At 49.5% G+C, this 17,437-nt stretch overlaps 1 protein-coding gene across 4 annotated transcripts in view; it reads left to right on the top strand.

Moving 5' to 3' along the window:
* NRG2 (neuregulin 2) overlaps nucleotides 1–17,437 on the top strand; it is a 161,062-nt gene that overhangs the window by 120,269 nt on the left and 23,356 nt on the right. For all 4 annotated transcript variants that reach the window (XM_058034544.1, XM_058034543.1, XM_058034546.1 and 1 more), the window contains exon 4: nucleotides 9,244–9,364. In XM_058034544.1, the coding sequence (XP_057890527.1) occupies nucleotides 9,244–9,364 (121 nt within the window). The remainder of the gene's footprint in view (nucleotides 1–9,243; nucleotides 9,365–17,437) is intronic.

Genomic DNA, 17,437 nt, shown 5'->3' with positions numbered 1-17,437 from the left:
AATGTGCTCTTTGTAGTGTTTTCACTTGCACTGCACTAGGGATGCCAAGCTGAGATGCAGCATCATTAATGCCATGGCCACATCATCCTTCCCCAGGATTTTCCCTTTGCTTTCACCAGAAGAGATCCATACTACTTATTTGCATCATATTAGATTAATTTTATTTTCTTAAAAGCCAAATCTCAGAAAGGACACAGAGAAATTTCCCCTTTTGGAAAACTTCTTTGCTCTGTGGGTGCATCATCACTTTTGTTTTCCCTAATAATGGGAAGAGATGGCAAAGGCCCCAGAGCTAAAGCTCTATCTCACTTTTCCCTTCACATTCCTTTTTTGCAATATCTCCCAAGTGTTATCTGTACAACTCAGAATCTCTCTGATTTTTATGGTGATGGATGTTGTATCAGAGAATTGCATGTGTGCACAGCATATGGGGAGGTGATGAAGATGTGGGATGGGATGATCTGGAGAGCAGACAAGTATCTCATTCTTGTAAAAGTCTTGCATTTCTTTTCAATCTCTGTATTCAGGGTCACCTGTAGGTTGTCCCTACTCTTGCTGTTTCACTGAAATCTTGTAAATCACTTGCTGGATTTTAAACACTGATGCCCCCAGTACCTGGTTTGTGAATAGCAGGAGGTTCCAATCAGCTTCATTTGTGCTGCAGTAGCCTCATTGGTGGTGAAAATGTTAAATGAGACTTTGTTTTGTGCTTGTCACAGGCTGAGCCTGTGCAGTTGGGTGGCCACAGTGGCTCAGCTCACAGGCAGGAACTTGCAGGGATGTGGAAACTTGATCCTGTGCCCTGACAGGAAGGTCCTTTCTGCTCATTTCAACATCAGAGAGCCCAGAATGGCAACGTGATCCTGTCACAGAGCAGCATGAGGCAGCTAAACAAGGCTCAGGAGTCTGTGCACATGTTGGGTAAACAGGATAGGAACCAGTGCTGACATTTAGAGCATTCTGATGGGGGCAGAAATGGAAGAAGGGTCAGAGAAATCTGGAGAGCATTCTGAGATGGAAGGTTTATGCAGGACAGAGCTAGTCAAACCCTCTCAACGTTTAATTTTACAAAGGTGAGATAAAGTTTGAAGTCTCTGAGAAGGTCAGGTAATCCCTTGTGCTTGCTTTCTGCTGTTGAGCTCTCCTCTAGCTCCGTTCCTTGACTTCAACAAGCAGGTGAAGCCCTGAGGGTGAGGAGAGAACACAGGCCAGGTGGAGGAAGCGTGGTTTGGATGCTGTCAGGGTGCAGGAGGCTGTGCCAGTGGTGTGCAGGTGCTCTAAACCAGCATGTGGATCATTGAGGCTGCTCCCCTGGACTCTGCTCGTGCTCCTGGCTCACTCTGGAGCTGGGTGAGAGCCTGCTGAGTGCTTTATCAGCCTCTGTGGGCTGTCAGTGTCCTTGGCTGAGGGTGCTCTGCCGCAGAGAGGACTCAGGGTCACAGGAGAAGGGGAAACAGGAGAAAGAGCAGAACAGGCAGTGCTGAGCTGTGCTGGGAGCAGGAGCATTGGGGGCTGATATGAAGCACCTGAATGAAAGCTGGGCTCTCTGGGTTTGGTTTTGGGGCCTTTATTTCATCTGCTGGGCATCACAAGCCCTCCCCAGAGTCCCTCTAGAGACCCCTGTGGAAGGGTAGCTGAAACAGTCCTTTTTTCTCCAATTAAGTCTAACTCTCCACACACCAGTTTGGGCCCACAGATTTCATAGCTGTCATCCTGGTGATGCCATTGGGCTGTTTGTAGCCTCATTGGTGCAGAGCCATTGAGGCAATCCCCTCCAGTTTAATCCCTTCCCTGCTGCCCAGTGTGGCTGGGTGTAGAAAATGTTCTCCTCAGTTTGCCAGGTGAGCTTGGCCTGATGGACTTGCATGATTTCAGTGCTGTGCTTTGTGAGCTCCACACCCCACAGGAACGTGTGCCACGTGGTTATGGTTCAACCAACCCCCCAAACCTGCTCTCAAATCCAGTCTGGCCTGGCCTTTACTGGGTGATCATGGCAGACCTGCCTGTGACCTTGCTGGTCTTACTCCCCTCTTTTCTTCACCTCCTTATTCCTTTCTCTTGTTTTTCCTTATGTCCTCCCTCTCTCCTGCTTTGTTCTCAGTCCTGGGACTGAAGACCAGCTGGAGGTCTGACCTGCTGGTGACTGAGCTGCTCTGTACCTGCACAGCTGTAAATAAACTGTGTGTGAGGTTCACTTCACCAAGGTCCAACATCCCAGATGACTCTGCACCAGGCATGCAGTTGTTAAAGTGTTGGTCCAGACTGATGGGGAATAGAGCTAAACACAAAGGAACTTGTGAAGCTGGGAATGACCCCACCAGTGTGCTGGAAACCCACTGAGATCTCCCTTGGCCTCATGCTTTGAGGTGCTGTGTGTGATCTGCAGCTACGGGATGTCACAGGGCCATGCTTCAACCCAGGCACAGTTACCACTTCTGAGCGAGCCATTTTGCTTCCCTTTGTCCTCCCATGGAGCTTGGCAGGTCTCTCCATCCTTGCTCCCTGAATTGTTGCTCTCATGAGTGTGAAATCCCATCTGGTCAGTCCCTGGCCCCTCCAGCCTGAGGCCACTGAGCCCTCCTGGAGCCCCAGGTGTGAGCACAGAGCTCTGGCCTTGGAGGTGAAGGGTGTCCAGCCAGCCCAGAGCACAGGCAGAGCAGACACAAGTCTGGCCATGTGAACAGAGCAGTTTTCAATATCAGACTAAAAATAAATGCTGGTGTGGTCTTTGCTGGGATAATTTCAGCCGCGTTGCTGGAGGTGGGGCTGTAATTGAGCGGAACCTGCATGCACGCAGGCACGGAGCCTTGAGGTGAGTGTGGAGATCTCACTGAGTGTGGAGATCTCACTGCCTCTCTGCAGAGAGCTCTGGGGTGCCTGGCAGCTGCCCCATCCTGCTCACTGCTCATTTTGCACGCTGTGTATTTTTTAAGTAGTCACGCAGCTGCCACTTGAGATGTGCTGTGAGGACTCTAAGGGCAAAGAGGGGCAGGATAAGTGTGGGGTGGGAGCTGGTGTCCCCTGGGAGCACTGAGGCTAAGCCCAGCCTTTAGAACTGGGTTGTGGACCAGGGGATCTGCTCTTCTGGCTCCATCCTGGGATCCTGGTGTGTTGCTTCACTTCTTGGGCTTCAGCTGCCCTGCCTGCGAAGCTTTCACGCTGGCATTGGCTCTGTGAAAGGATTTTTAGGTTGCTGAACAAATCCCCTCATTGAAGTATCATGTTGCTGCTATTACAATTGATGCTGGGGATTTGGGGAAATGAAATGCTGCACTGCTGTCATGTGCATTTTCAGAGCCCTGTGGTAGAGCAGAGCATAGGAAGGGCTCCCTCATAAAGCTGCAGAGATCATTCCAGAGGAGCAGCCTGAAGCTTGGCAATAACACAGGACTTTGCCCCTGCAATAACTGCCTGTCCCATGGAAACAGGCAGCCCCTGGGTGCTCAGAAACCTTTAAACTTGTTTCTTAGTGAAACTCCTGAACAGGGCAGATGGGAGAGGTGGGGAATGCAACCTGTGCTGTTTTGATCAGCAGCATCTGATGCTCCAAGATGAGTGCCTTGCAGTCTGGTATTTGTATCTTGGGATGAGCTCCTAGCGTGCAGCTATTGATCCTAATGATCCCCTCGGGAACTGGAAACATGATTCCAGCAGGATCTATTTCAATAAAATGCGGGGGTAAATATTTGGTCATTTCCAAATGAATAAACACATAGGAGCAGAATTTTTATGCGCTCCAGAGTCCCCAGTCTCCTGTCAGGCAAACCCCAGTGTGCACAGGCCCTTCTGATTTTATGTACTGATAACAGAGGGGAGCATCCAGGCTCTGCTCAGGTTTATTGCAGGAGGAGGTGTTGTATCAGACACACAGAGGGAATGGTGAGGAACACCAGCCCCTCCATGTATTAATCAGTGTAAATCATGGATTTAGTGTGGCTCACACCAGGATTACAGCCCTACAACTGAGGAATATCTTGGCCAGACACCTTCTCATCCATGTTCTTCTAACAAGCAGTTGGATGAACTCTGCTGAGAGGAACCTCAGCCATTCTGTGTTTTATCAGTAAGTACATGAGGCATATACAGAGCAGGCAATCTGTATACACTCCCCAACCAGCTGAGTTCATCTGTCTAACTGAATGTCTAAATATTGAGAGAATAAAGTGTCTGTGCTCTATGAACCCACCAGCCAAAGTTATTTATAAAGAAGAAAAGGAGCGGCGAAAGCATCGCTGTCTCCCTGCTCTCCTCGACAGTAGCTGTAGCTCGTGAAAAATTAACTATAATTTATAGTCCAAGCTGCATTAATTAACTCTTTGCAGGGGGAGGGTTTCACCAGGCTTCTGGGAACAGGCTGGTGAGCTGCCTGCAAAGGTGAGATGACGTCCATGGCAGGAATTGTGTAAGAATCCCTGCACAATCATTAATGGCCTTTCTGCGTAGATGGGCTGTGTGCAGGGAAGTCCACCTGGCACAGTCACTGCCCCTGGCTCTCTTCTCTGCTGCCCTGCCATTGATGATAGTCCAGAATAACCGAGGCATGTGGTGGAAAACAGACTCTGTGAATGACTCCAGTGCTCTGAATATGCCATGTGTTTATGCTGCTCTGTCCTCACTGGCTGGGGCAGCAACAATAAAATGTGGCTGCAGATCATTCACAAACACATCATCAAGAGCCAGCCCTCTCTTCCCTGTCCTCACCTCTTTTCTTCACCTCATTATTCCTCTCTCTTCTTTGTCCTCACCTCCTCCCTCCCTCCTGCTTTGTTCTCAGTGCTGGGCTGAAGACCAGCGGAGGTCTGACCTGCTGATGGCTGAGCTGCTCCAGCCCTTCTCCCACCCTGCAGGGGCTTTCTGACCAGTTTGCCCCTGTGGATCTCAGGGGCACCTTGCTTATTCCCCCTGGTCAGAAGGAAATGTCACCACTTGCTTGCCTCGTGCACACTCGTGGTTTTCTGCTTTTAATTTGTTGAAGTACCTGGGGAGGTTCTTGGTTCATGGCTGGTGTCACTGCACAGCTCCCTCATCACGTCCCACTGCCTTCATGAGTCCTGTTCCACCCTGCTACCACCCAAAACTGCTCCCTTGCTTATTCAGTTCTGCACTCATCTCAGCAATTTCACAACTTTCCGAGTCATTTGGGATAGATGGAGTTGTGTTGGAGGCTGAATGAAGGACTTATTCTGCCACACCAGCCAATGGGGGGTAAAATCTGCCTGCTGCTGTAGAGCAGTTAATGTGAAATAGCTGTGGGGAGTAATTGTGCCTGTGGATCAGCAGGCACAGTGTTTGGCACAGAGCTGTAAATAAACTGTGTGTGAGGTTCACTTCACCAAGGTCCAACATCCCAGATGACCCTGCACCAGGCATGCAGCTGTTAAAGTGTTGGTTCAGGCTGATGGGGAATAGAGCTAAACACAAAGGAACTTGTGAATCTGGGAATGACCCCACCAGTGTGCTGGAAACCCACTGAGATCTCCCTTGGCACCTTGCTCTGAGGTGCTGTGTGTGATCTGCAGCCACGTGGTGTCCGAAGGCCACGCTTCAACCCAGGCACAGTTACCATCTCTAAGTGAGCCATTTTGCTTCCCTTTGTCCTCCCATGGAGCTTGGCAGGTCTCTCCATCCTTGCTCCCTGAATAGCTGCTCTCATGAATATGAAATCCCAGATCAGGCACCTTGGAAGGCTCTAGAATATGTGTTACCCCACACAGCAGTGAGATTTCAGGTTATAAGAGCGACAGATCTGTATTCAGTGCACCAAACCTCAAAAAAAAAAAAAAACCATTAGGAATTCCTATTACTGGAAAAAATATCCCATAAATATCATGTGTGCAGTATGGTCTCACTATTTCCAGAGAGAAAAACAGAACCAGGGATGACCCAAAAAAGAATAAAAAGAGATCATTGCTTCCCAGCTAGGGTGGGAGATGCAGGCTGTGCCTGTAAAGCCACAGGTAGCACAGGGGAAACAAATGGGGATAAAGAGTAGTTTTTTCCTAATACAAAGGCCAGAAAAGGGTAGGTTAAAAATATCAAAATGGAGATGTGGCTTTACACACTGTGTGCATAGCACTGGAGCTCTTGGCACAAATATTGTAGGTGCTAGAAGATTAGATTTATTCAAACAGCAACTAAACTTGTTGGTGGAAGAATCCAGCAAAGACCACTAAATGTGACAACACTGAGGCTGCCTTGGATTGTTTCTGTGCTGCCCATCCTGCAGGAAAATGATCACTGATCTTCTTTTTTAAGCTTTGCCACTGTTGGGGCCAGGACAGGGCTTTGGCCTGACCAGAGTTACAGTCTGAAATGGCCTCGTTTCCTGACGCTCTCCTCTCAACAGGGAACTGCCTCTCTCCGTGGCCTTTGCCACATCTCTGTGCTGACAAATGCACTGGAGTGAGGCGATTCCATGGCTCACTTTTAAAACACTTGGTGCTTCTTTGGGATAAAAGGCAAGGTACTTGCAGGAAACAGGGTTGAAAGGATAATGACATTAGAAAGATGCTTCCAGTAGAGGTGATCACCCGTGTATTTTCCTGCAGTATTTCCCAACCATGTATTTCCCTGACAGGCACAGCTCTACTGACAGCTCTCCCCTAGAAGTGCCCAACATGCCCAAGCCTCAGTCATGTCAGGATCTTGTTTACCTGTTTAAAAGGGACAAAACTGTTTCTATGGGATGAAGATCCCATGCAATCTCTGGCTGATGAGCACTGTGATCCTCCTGTATCACATGACACAGCACTGCATCTTCCCATCCACCTTTCTTGGTGGGTTGGGTATCTTTGTATCTGGGGTGTTTCCTATGGGGAGGTTTCTGGGCTCTGCTTTCAGTTCTCCCTCTCTGCCCCTCTCTTGCTGTGGCAAGGCTTGCTCCAAAATAATTCTCTGTAGGGTTTATGATGTGAGACTTTGCCAGATGGATCGTTTTGCTTGCTACCATGTGCTGTGTTTGATGGTTGCAGGGGTGACAGCTCCCTGCAGCCTGGGCTTGTTTTTCGTCCGTGTGCCTTTCAATTTGCACCAGCTCTTGGGCTGATGAAGTTTCAGTGCTCCCTGATCCAATGGTGCACTTGCAGAGACCCACACTTATCAGAGACCCACAGCTCTCCTCTCCTGAGTAGAAATGTGCTACTATCTTGTAAAGGTATAAATTATAAAGTCTTGTCTGTATAATGAGTCTGCATTCCTCAGATAAATTACACAGACTCATAATGGCTTTGGCTTTTAGTTACCATTAATCTTAACTGCAAGGGAGTGCTGAATTTCCTGCAGAAGTGTGGGATTCAGATTTTTGAAAGGGTTTCACTGGAGGCTTGGTCAAACCAAACTCAGCTCCAGTGTGAGCACCCTGCTGTCCACATTTGGCTCCCAGCTGGCTGCAGGACGTGCCCTGAGGGAGCAGCTGCTGTCCCAGGGCTGTGAGCACTCTGGCTCTCTGCTGGAGTGTTTTCCATGTCTCCTTAGCAGAGCACTTTGGGACAGCTTGCTGTGCCCTGGATAGCTGTGAAAAGACAGAGCCAGAGGCAATGGTTATTCAAGGCAAGGCATGGAAATAGCTCTGGCCTGTCAGCCAGTGGGAGGCATCCATGGGAATGGCAGACAATGGCTGGGACAGCACACGGGACAGAGCAGGGAGCTGATCCATGCTCAGGTGACAGTGTGGGTGCTCCAGGTGGGCACAGCCCAGAGGGAATCTCCTCTGGACCCCACAGGCCCTGCAGAGAGTCCCAGACGTGTGAGAGGTAGAACAAACTCGAGTGCCAAGCATCACCCACACGTGAGAGGCTTCACAAGGTGCTGGGAGCCCTCCTCTGCCTGGAGAGCCCAGATGTTCCCAAAGGAGCTGGGAATGCAGCCCTTGGCTCTGGTGTGTGTGCTGCAGCCCCTGCAGAGGTGGGGTGGGCACAGGGGCTGCCCAAGGAATGGGAGCAGCCCTGGCTGCCTCTGGCACAGCCCATGGCTCGTCCTGCTGCTCCTCCTGGGGCTCTGCCTGGCTCTGCTTCAAGCTTTCTTCCTCAAGTCCTGTGTCAGTGAGGATGCAGTCTCAGTGATGGTGTCACAAACCTCTCCAGGAGGCTCATTCTTGCCTTGGAAAAGAGGATGGAATAGAATATCTCCTCAGAAGCTTTGGCTACAGCATAAAAGGTGCTGCAAAGCAAGCAGTAGCCACTGCTGGAGGTGTAACTGTGATAGGGTCTGAGCAAGGTGGGTAGTCCAGGACAGGGGATTTGTAATGAGGTTAAGTATTCAGTTGTAACAAATCCATGCTTTTTAGTGCCCAGCACTCCTTAGATTTATGTGAAGATGGGTCTGCATTCCCCAAAGCTGCTTACCATCTGTAACCTGTATCAATGCTCTAACAACTGATTTTTCCTTCCTAGAAGCCTTTTTTTACTTTTGGAGACTCTGCTTTGGTCTGTACATTTATCAGAGTCTCTCAGAGACAGGAATTATAGTGAAATTCTGCAGGTTTTCTTGTCACTTACAGGACAGCTTTTCTCTAGAAACCTTTTGTAAAGGTTTTCTCTAGAAAGAAGTTTAGATTTGGAAAAGCACCTGGGAAACTGGAGTCGTGCTGGCTGCCTGCCTCAGCACGAGCTGGGGCTGGCTGGCTTCTCCTGCTGCACTTTGCTGGGGCTGTTGGGGCAGCCCAGCTGTGGCAGGACAGAGAAATGCTCAGGACAGGGCAGGCACAGATGGAGCTGTTTTTGCTCATGCCAGACCTGCTCCTGGCTCTGAAAACTCAACTGGCAAAGGTGTGGAGCAATGCAAAGTGCCCTGCAGCACCTCTGGGTCTGGCTCCAGTGTCCTGAGGTGCTCAGGCCTCACAGCACATCCCTGGGACTCTGTGATTCTGCAGCTCCCCTCCTTCCTGACCCTTCCTTGCCTCCTGGCACAGCATTCCCAGCATGAGGGAGGGCCAAGGACAGTGGGAAAGGGGCATTTCCCTACAGCTTGCCAAAAAAAAGGTTTTGTACTACATTGTGGCTGCTTAGAGGATGATGAGTCTTCACCTCCTCACTCACTTGGCCCCTTTTGCCAGGAAAGGAAGGGTCAAGTTGCAGCCCTGGGACCTGAAGGTGGGTCTGCAGGCACAGGCTGAGGTTTGTACCCCTGGGGTTTTTACTTTGGCAAATGAACTCGTAGAAAATCATCTAAGGAAGCAGAATTGCCAAACAAAGGAAATAACAATATCTCCTTTTTGTGTGTGTGTGTTTTTGTTTTCCCCTGCAGTAACCACAACTCTCTCCTCCTGGTCCGGGCATGCCAGAAAATGCAACGAAACAGCCAAGTCCTATTGTGTCAATGGAGGGGTGTGCTACTACATCGAGGGCATTAATCAGCTGTCGTGCAAGTAAGTGAGTGGAGTTCTTGTGTCAATATGGAAATTTCTTGGCTGAGGGAGAGGAGACCTTAGTGCAGCTGCCAGACTGGGGGGGAGCTCTGAAATTCTCCTGGCAATTGCAGTTTGAGCTGTGCAGGTTCAGAGAGGGGCACTAGAGGGGCAGGGGTGGGGAGGGGGGGCAAGGATTTGTATTTTCCTTTTTAGTGTGTGTGTCACTGTTCACTTTTCCTGGCTTTTCTCCCTCTAAGAATGTGTTTGTCCTGGCTGTTTCTTTCCCCTTTCTCCCCTTTCTCCTCTGCAGCTTCAAGGAAATTTGGGTCCCTTTTGCTCTCCCTGAGCTGACACGTCCTGTTCTCCAATCAGGGAGATTTTCAGGGGCACAGTCTTCTCCTCTTTCCCCATGACTGGAGGGGTCCCTTGTTGAGACCTGCCCCGACCTCTCCTGTGTCTCATGGCCCCAGCTGTTCCCCTCTCTGTGCAGCTTTGTGGCCACTGTGTGGGATGTTTGTTTCCCCCTTCAAACCTGCAAGAAAAGCTAGAGATGTGTACTAAGTTATCCCTAAAATGAGCTTTGAAGGGTTTGAAGTGGGGCTGCACAGCCTGAGGGATGTGGAATGGGATGTGAGAGTTTTTCACCCCTGGCTCAGAGCCAGACAGCCCAGTGGCATCTCACACCTCACCCCCAAGCCTAGCAGTGCCTGGGGACAGGCTGTGCAGTCTGATTGCCAGTGCTGGAGGTACCCAGAGCTCAGCTGTCCCTGCCCCTGGGCTCCTGCACAGTGAGCAGGACCTGGTGCCCTGGCTGTGCACTCACTGAGCAGATGGAATCCTCTCCTGAGCTCCCCTGGTGACCCAGGCAGCACTGCCCAGCTCAGAGACAGAGCTGGGCAGTTGTCTCCCTTTGGAACCCAGAGACCTCTCAGTGGAGACACAGCCAAAGGTATTTGCATCTGTGGATGTCACCCAGCTGCACTGCAGGATGTGATGCTCATCAGGTACCTCAGCTCCTCAGGCCTGGAGGCTGCACTGAACACAAGCCTGAAAGGGCTGGATCACACTGAGCACAGCTCCTCCCTTGTCCCAGAACTCCTCTGATTCTGCAGGGAGCAGCAGAAGAGGCCACGTGGAAATGGATCCTGCTGAGCTCCTGTGCTCTGGCTCTCCAGTGCAGCTGGGGTGGAAGGAGCAGCTCCCAGTCCTCCCAGACTCACCCTTAGACACACAAAGAGTTGGGCAGGACAGAAAGCAGAAGCTGTGGCTCCCACATTTCCCATGTGTGCATGGAGTGGGAGCAGCCCCTGTCCCCCCCAGCCCTGTTCTTTGGTGTAGTTGTCACTGCCATTGGCTCCTTGGTGGCACCATGGTCTCCTCTGGTCGGTACTCCTCACAGGAAACAGGGGGGGAGCCCCATGTGATGGTTAAAGTCACAGCCACCATTCTGGGGCAGCTGCAGCCCAGGAAGCTCCAGAAATCCCAATCTTTCCATTCTGGGAAGGGCTGAACCCTTGAAGTGTGGAAGAGTGTATGAATCAAATCTGCAAGCAATGTGGTCATAGCAGGGGCACAGATTTCAAGGCTATTTCTTTTGGGAAGGACCCAAATGCAGATCAAGATTCAAATGGGATCAATTTCTAATTACAACAAGAGTTACCTGAACCCCTACCATGCATAAAAATCACTTTTTCCTAATGAAGAATACTGTGGTACTTGTCAAATGTCTTCAGCAGCTCTACTGTTTCAACCAAAGCAATTCCAGCCTACCTTCCAACCAGGCTGTTCTGACAGATGATGAATAGAGGGAGCACTCAGTGATGAATCCCACTAAGATTTTATGTGCCACACCAAACAGACCTAATTATTTCATATCATTTGAAAGCCTGAATTCCTCACTTTGCAGATGGTAAAACGATATCCTTGCCTGGTGAGTTCCAAGGTACCAATTGCTAAAACCAGATAGGAACTGAGCAGGCATGTGTGGAAGGGCAGGAAGGTGTTACCCTGAGGAGAGGCTGGAAGGGCTGCACTGTCACTGCTCATCTGCCAGGAAAGGTGAAAAACAAGAAAAACAGAAAAACAAGGCTTCATGTTCTCAGAAACCCAGGGGACCCAATGCCTTCCACACAGCACAGTCACTTCTGATCTTACTGCTTGAGGACATCCCTGGATGCTCATTCTCCTTGGGTGCTTTTATCATTAAAATCTCAGACTGAAGATAAGAAAACCTGGCTTTTGAAGTGGTGTAATTTTAGAGTTTCTGGATTCTAGAGGATAATAGCTATTGAGGGATGCAGAAGCATTTGAACTGAAAAGTTTTTCCCATAAAATGGCTCTCCCAATGATTTTGGAGTGATTTTTGGGGAAGATGCTGATGAATAAACAGACTTCACCTTTGCCTGCAAACAAAAAGCTGAGACATTCCATGGTTTCTAAGGCAGGAGATCTGCTGCTGTGGTTTGTGAAAGATGCAGGAGAAAGGAGAAGAGGCAAAGACACGGGTTTCCATGTTCATTTCTGATCTCTGAGACAGCAGCCTTGGCCCTCCAGCCTGACTGTGCCTCTGAGCCAGGAGCATGGAAGAGATCAGCAGGTTCTGCTCACAACCTCTTCAAAAGCTCTGGAGATCAGCAAGAGCCACGTGAGCAGCTCCAGCCAGGAGCAGAACGTGTCCAGGGCCTTGGGGGGATCATCTGGCCCCTGTGCCCCCTTCCAGCCCTCCCTCGCTGAATGCTCAGGGGGTTCTATCCCCCCCAGCACCCTTGTGATGTTCCCAGCCTTTCCAATGCCAGCTACCAGAGTTTTGGAGTGTTCTTGTTCACTGCCTGCCACCATCCTGCCATCAGCTTCTTGCGGTGGGTTCCATTCTTGCAAACGCCCAGAAGCACAGGAAATCCTTCCTGAAGATGTCCCCCCTGGCAGTCTGGACCAAAAACAGCAGATGGGTTCTCCAATAATTTCTTCTCCTGATGTGGTTCATGCTCAATTTGCAGCAAATATTGCCTAAATTGGCAGCTGGCTTTTTATTATTATTTTTTAACAGTCTTCCCAGAAACGTGTTCCTCCTGGTCTTTTAAATCCTGAGGAACAAAGTATTTGCTTGTAATCCCACTTCCTCCCTCCCTTTCTAATATGCTTCAGACAGACCTTGGATAAAGCATTTTCTTCACTGAGGAAGAGCCCAGAATGGACTTGGATTGTTCCAGAAATTGTGTCTTTTTGGATTGTGTTCTTCCATAATTTTATCCTTAATTTGAAGTAAATTCTACACATGCTGGTGTCAAAGGAAACCTGAACATAAAGTGATCTGTGCTGCTGTCCTGACTCTGCAAACAGACCACCTGGAAGTCAAATGGGAGAAATGGGACCTGCCTCAAATATTCTGCAAATTTTCTGCATAAACCTGGGAAATGACAGAGCCACACACAGACAGAACTCACTCAGCATCTCTTGTAAATTAAAAAGCTCCAGGATCTTTGACAGGACAAACTTCTCAAGGCTTTTTCCAGATCATTTTGCTCAAAGAGGCCTGAGGAGATGACTCCAGGGCAGGGACAGGTGTTTGCAGAGCTCAGAGGGGATGCACACAAGGAAGTCTCCAGCCTTGAGCTGGGGCACACAGCAGTGGTGCCTGGTTTGTTGTGCCCAGTCACACAGAGCATTGGGATCACTGGCAGCCTCTGCTCTTGGATCTGCCTCCATCCTGGAGAGTCCTTGGCACAGCTCAGCACTTGGAGGCTGCTTTAAGCTTTTATTGCTGGGTGCCCCACAGGGCTGTGCCTGTGCTCTTTTCCCCCGTTGGGTCTTGGCACACATGAGGTACAGTTGGGGTCTTCCCAGCCAAACAAAGCAAGCAAGTCAGGTCTCATCACTGCAGAGCCTTCTCTGCCCACTGAAATGCTCCTCACACCTCTTCTGTGTGGTCAGTGGATCAAAGTGATCAGCTCTGGGCCAGGATCTTGTGTGGGATCAGAAGACTTAAAGAGCATTATGGAGCAGCACCCCCACGTCATGTTGGACCAGTTGTGCTCACAAGAGTCAGGCCGGATGATTTGCAACTGTGACAGACAAACAGCCTGGATTTGGGGTGACAGCTCTGCCTCTGGGGGAGGCAGGTCAGAGGCCTGGACCACCTCAGGCAAACAGGGAAAGTCAAGGAGAGAATAAAAAACAAAACAAAGCAAAAGGAGAAAACATCAGATCGTTTTAAAATTAACTGATGAATCGAAGTCACCAATTTTCAAAATCACATCTCCAAGCTATTGTTTCCTGCAGATTTTCCCAAGGAACAGAAAGATTATTCTGAAGTTTTGGCCACGCTGCAGCTCCCCTGTGCCTTCCCAGAGCCCCATCCAAAGGTGTGACAGTCACAGGGATGCTGCATGGCCCCTGGCAGCACTGTTTGCTCAGCTGTGGCATCTGGAGCTGTTCCACCCTGCCAGTGGCATTTGGTCATTGCACAGCCACAGGGACGTCACTGTGCCAGGGCTGTAGAGCAGCCCTGTGGGGAGGTGTTGCAATGTCCCTGGAAATGGAGAGCCAGGGGTGAAATCTCCACATCCTGTTCCAAATCCCCCGGACCAGCCAGGACTCGTTCCTTGGGGTTTGCATACTGTTTGTCTTGGGTGACGAGATCAGGTGCCTTCTCAGGTTCAAGTGGCCCCTCTGTGCCTCAGTGCACTGTGGCTGCATCAGCCCCTGAGGCCATCAGAGTGTGGGAGCTGATCCTGCAGCAGCAAAGGCTCAGTGAGGGCAGCAGGTCCTGCCAACACCGAGCACTGAGCCAGCAGTGGGTGTCCCTGAGCTTTGGACTCCACTCTGCAGCAAACATGCCTTGATTAGCTGCTCTGGAGAAGGCCTTTGTGTTTATTCTGGTTGCTTTCTCTTCTTCCCATCAGTGATTTGGTGGAGCCCAGCCTTTTGTGGCTCTCCAGAGCCTGATCATCTGGGACTGGTCAGGGGACAATGACAGAACTGTCTTCTTTTTCAGCCCTTCCCACAAAAAAGCAACGTGCTTGGAACATTTTTTTTTTCCATTTGCTTACTTCAGTGCATTGTGTCCTTCTGCTACAGCTTGTCTTTATTGTGTCATTTCGAAGCACCTGCTCATTCACATTTTTCTGTAGCATGGATTGCTTTATGAGAGCTACTGAATTTGGCATATTTTAATTAAGATCTGGGGGTGCAAAGGAAATGTGCCTACCCCTTGCAAGATTTAGAGCAACAGCTGGACAGAAAAAAGTTTTGCTTCCAGCAGGAAGACAAAAGTAGCAAATAATAATTAACAATAATTATTGCTCTGCCCTGATATGGGGCAAAATGTCAAAGTTCCTCAATTTTCAGCAGTAAGTGCCCAGCAAACATCATAAAAATGAGTCATGCAAACTATTTTGGTTTGTGCTTTTTGAGATGCTTTATTTGATCATCTTACTGCATTTTTGTTACCATGTAAATATCTCACTGCAATTCATCCTGAACCCAAGAGCAGAATTTTGCAGATGTTTTCAAAATGGGGTTATTAAAAAAAGAAAAGGTCTTAAGGTCAAAATTAAAAGAATGGGATATTTTCCAGCAATAACAGAAAACAGAATGTGGACAGAAAAATCCCTGACCAGTTTTATCAATGGCATTTGCAAGCAATTTTCAGAGGCAGCAATTAGACACAGAGGGATGGAGTTAAGCAAGGGCAGTTTTGGGAGTCTCCACTCAGGCTAGAGAGGGGACAAGGGGTTGGTGCAGCCTTGGCCTTCCCCAGGACCATTTCTATGGCCACAACCTTGTCCACTTCCCTTGGGGGAGACCCATTGTGCCTCTGTGAGTGCACCAAAACCTCCAAAGATGATATTGGAGGGAAGTCCACCAGCTGTGAAGTCCCTGCAGGAGTTTTCCAAAGAAGGAGGGCCTTGGTTTTGCTGGACCAGCCAGAACCTCTTGAGTCAAAGGTGCAGGGAGAAGGATGCTGTGATCAATCCCAGCTCACAGCTCTCAGCTGCAGGGAGCCTGAACTTTCAGGTGTGTCCCTCACTGCAGAAGAGCTGCCCTCACCACAGGCAGCAGATTTTAGTGCAGAAGGGATGATCTCTACTGCTGTTCCTGTCCAGACTGGGAGAACCATGTGCCAAGCATGCTGGAAATTTCTTTCCTTGAAGTCACATCTGGGGCCACAGTCATAAATAATAAATCATCTTCAGCAGCCTAGCAGTTAGAGACAGGTTAAAAAAAAAAGAACCAAAAGCACTGCATGCTCTCAAAGGTCTTCTGGTCACTGCTTCTGCCTGCAGCCTTGCTCATGAGGAGCCAGAACCCAGGTGTGCAGGGTGGCACATTGTCTTGACAGCTTGTACACAAGCTTGAGAGGTGACAGAAGGTGCTCTTGTTCAGGGGGGCATTTTTCCTGTCACTTCTCCTGGTGCTGAATCACTGAGTAACTCAAGATGAAAACCCTAGCTGTCCCAGACACAGGGGAGGCAGTTGTCTGCTGCCTTCTGCCTTGAGAGCTCCTCTCCCCACCCACGCCTGGCTGACTGCAGAGATCTGAGGATGAGCTGTATGGTAGCTGTCATGGCCTCAAAGCCTCTTTGACACCTTTTTGTTTTGCTTTTTCCCCCACTTCTTACCAATTCCTTTCTCTGGGCTTTTATTTCCTTAAAATTTTCCCATAATTTTCAGTCTTCATGCAGCCTCAGTCACCCTGGAGTTCCAGCCTTGGCTGACCTCTTGCAGGTGTGCAGCTGAGGTAATTTTAGCTCCTTTCTGACAAAACACCCCTTTTTGGGATGGGTGGGACTATTCCTTCATTCAGCAGCACCCGTGAGGCCCTTTGGTGTGCTCACAGCATCCAGGAAATGTCAGATCCCAGAGAGATGGGAAGCACCTTGCAAGCTAAACTGGATTCCCTTGAAGACTCTGTGAATAAGTTCCTAACTCAGTCAGAGGTGATGAAAAAACTTCAAAAAGGATTGGGAAGACACCTTCTCTTTTGGATTCCTTGCTCAAAGCCATCTCTGAAGGGTTTCTCCAGTCCTGGGGCTGTTTTTGTGAGTCTGTGCCACCCAGTGCCTCAGGTTTGTGCTTTTTGATTGACAATGGGGCATTTCCTTCACTTCCCAGCACCAGCTTTCTCTGCTTCATTGCAGGGAAGGCCAATAGGCCCCATGTCTGATGGTGACCCCTTGGGCTGAGCTTTTCTTGGTATGGCTGGTTCATCTCCCTCTCCTGTGCTCCAAGATGAACGTCCAAGAATGAGAAAAAAAGTGCCTATTTTTCAAAGATATTTCCCTGACTAGGGAGTTCAATTTTCAGTTTCAGAAGTGACTTGGATACTGAGAAACTGAAGGGTGTGACTGGAGAGCTCAGTGCAGCCTCGTGCAGAGCCATGCCCTAAGGTTCTCCATGAGCAGTTTGGGGTGCACAAATAGCCCAACACACCTGCACAGGTCCCAAAAACCCAGATGCTGACCCACATTTGGTCATGGGCAGTGAGGGTGCAGCAGTTTTTTTGCGCAGCTCAGGCCTACCCAAACTGCAGTGAAATCCAGCAAGAAATCAAACGCCAAAGCCAGGTCAGTGATGTCCATGATGAAGCTCAGCTACTAAAAATCAAAAGTTTCTGCATGGAACCGGAACCTGGACCTGGACCTATACCTGGACCTGGACCAGGATCTGGACCTGGACCTGGACATGGACATGGACCAGGATCTGGACCTGGACCATCCCTCACCAGATGCACAGGTTAGGAGCAGTTGCTTGACGCTGCTGTGGCTGCTCCCAACCTCCTGCTGTCCTTTGAAGAGGCCTGGCCAGGAGCTGAGCCACTGACATCAGATTTGGCTCTGATTCATCTGTTTTTACTGAGGTGTCTTTCAGTCCCTTCCTTGCTGAGCACTTGCGGATCACTGTAGAGATTTTCTGGGTGGCATCTGAGAGTGAGGAAGGTCTGGCATGTGCCAGGTGCAGAGCCTGCAGCTCCACTCACAAAAAGTTGAAAAGCAGATGTTGAAATGCTATAAAGACAAATCCCTCTTAAGCTCAGAGGAAAGAGAGGTGTGCTGAGAAGGGAGAGAGTTGTGGGACAGGGAGGTGAGAGCT

This window comes from Melospiza georgiana, chromosome 15 (assembly GCF_028018845.1).
Source record: "Melospiza georgiana isolate bMelGeo1 chromosome 15, bMelGeo1.pri, whole genome shotgun sequence".
NCBI lineage: Eukaryota > Metazoa > Chordata > Aves > Passeriformes > Passerellidae > Melospiza > Melospiza georgiana.
The sequence above is the reverse complement of the archived record's forward strand: the minus strand, read 5'-3'. Positions and strand labels throughout refer to the sequence as shown.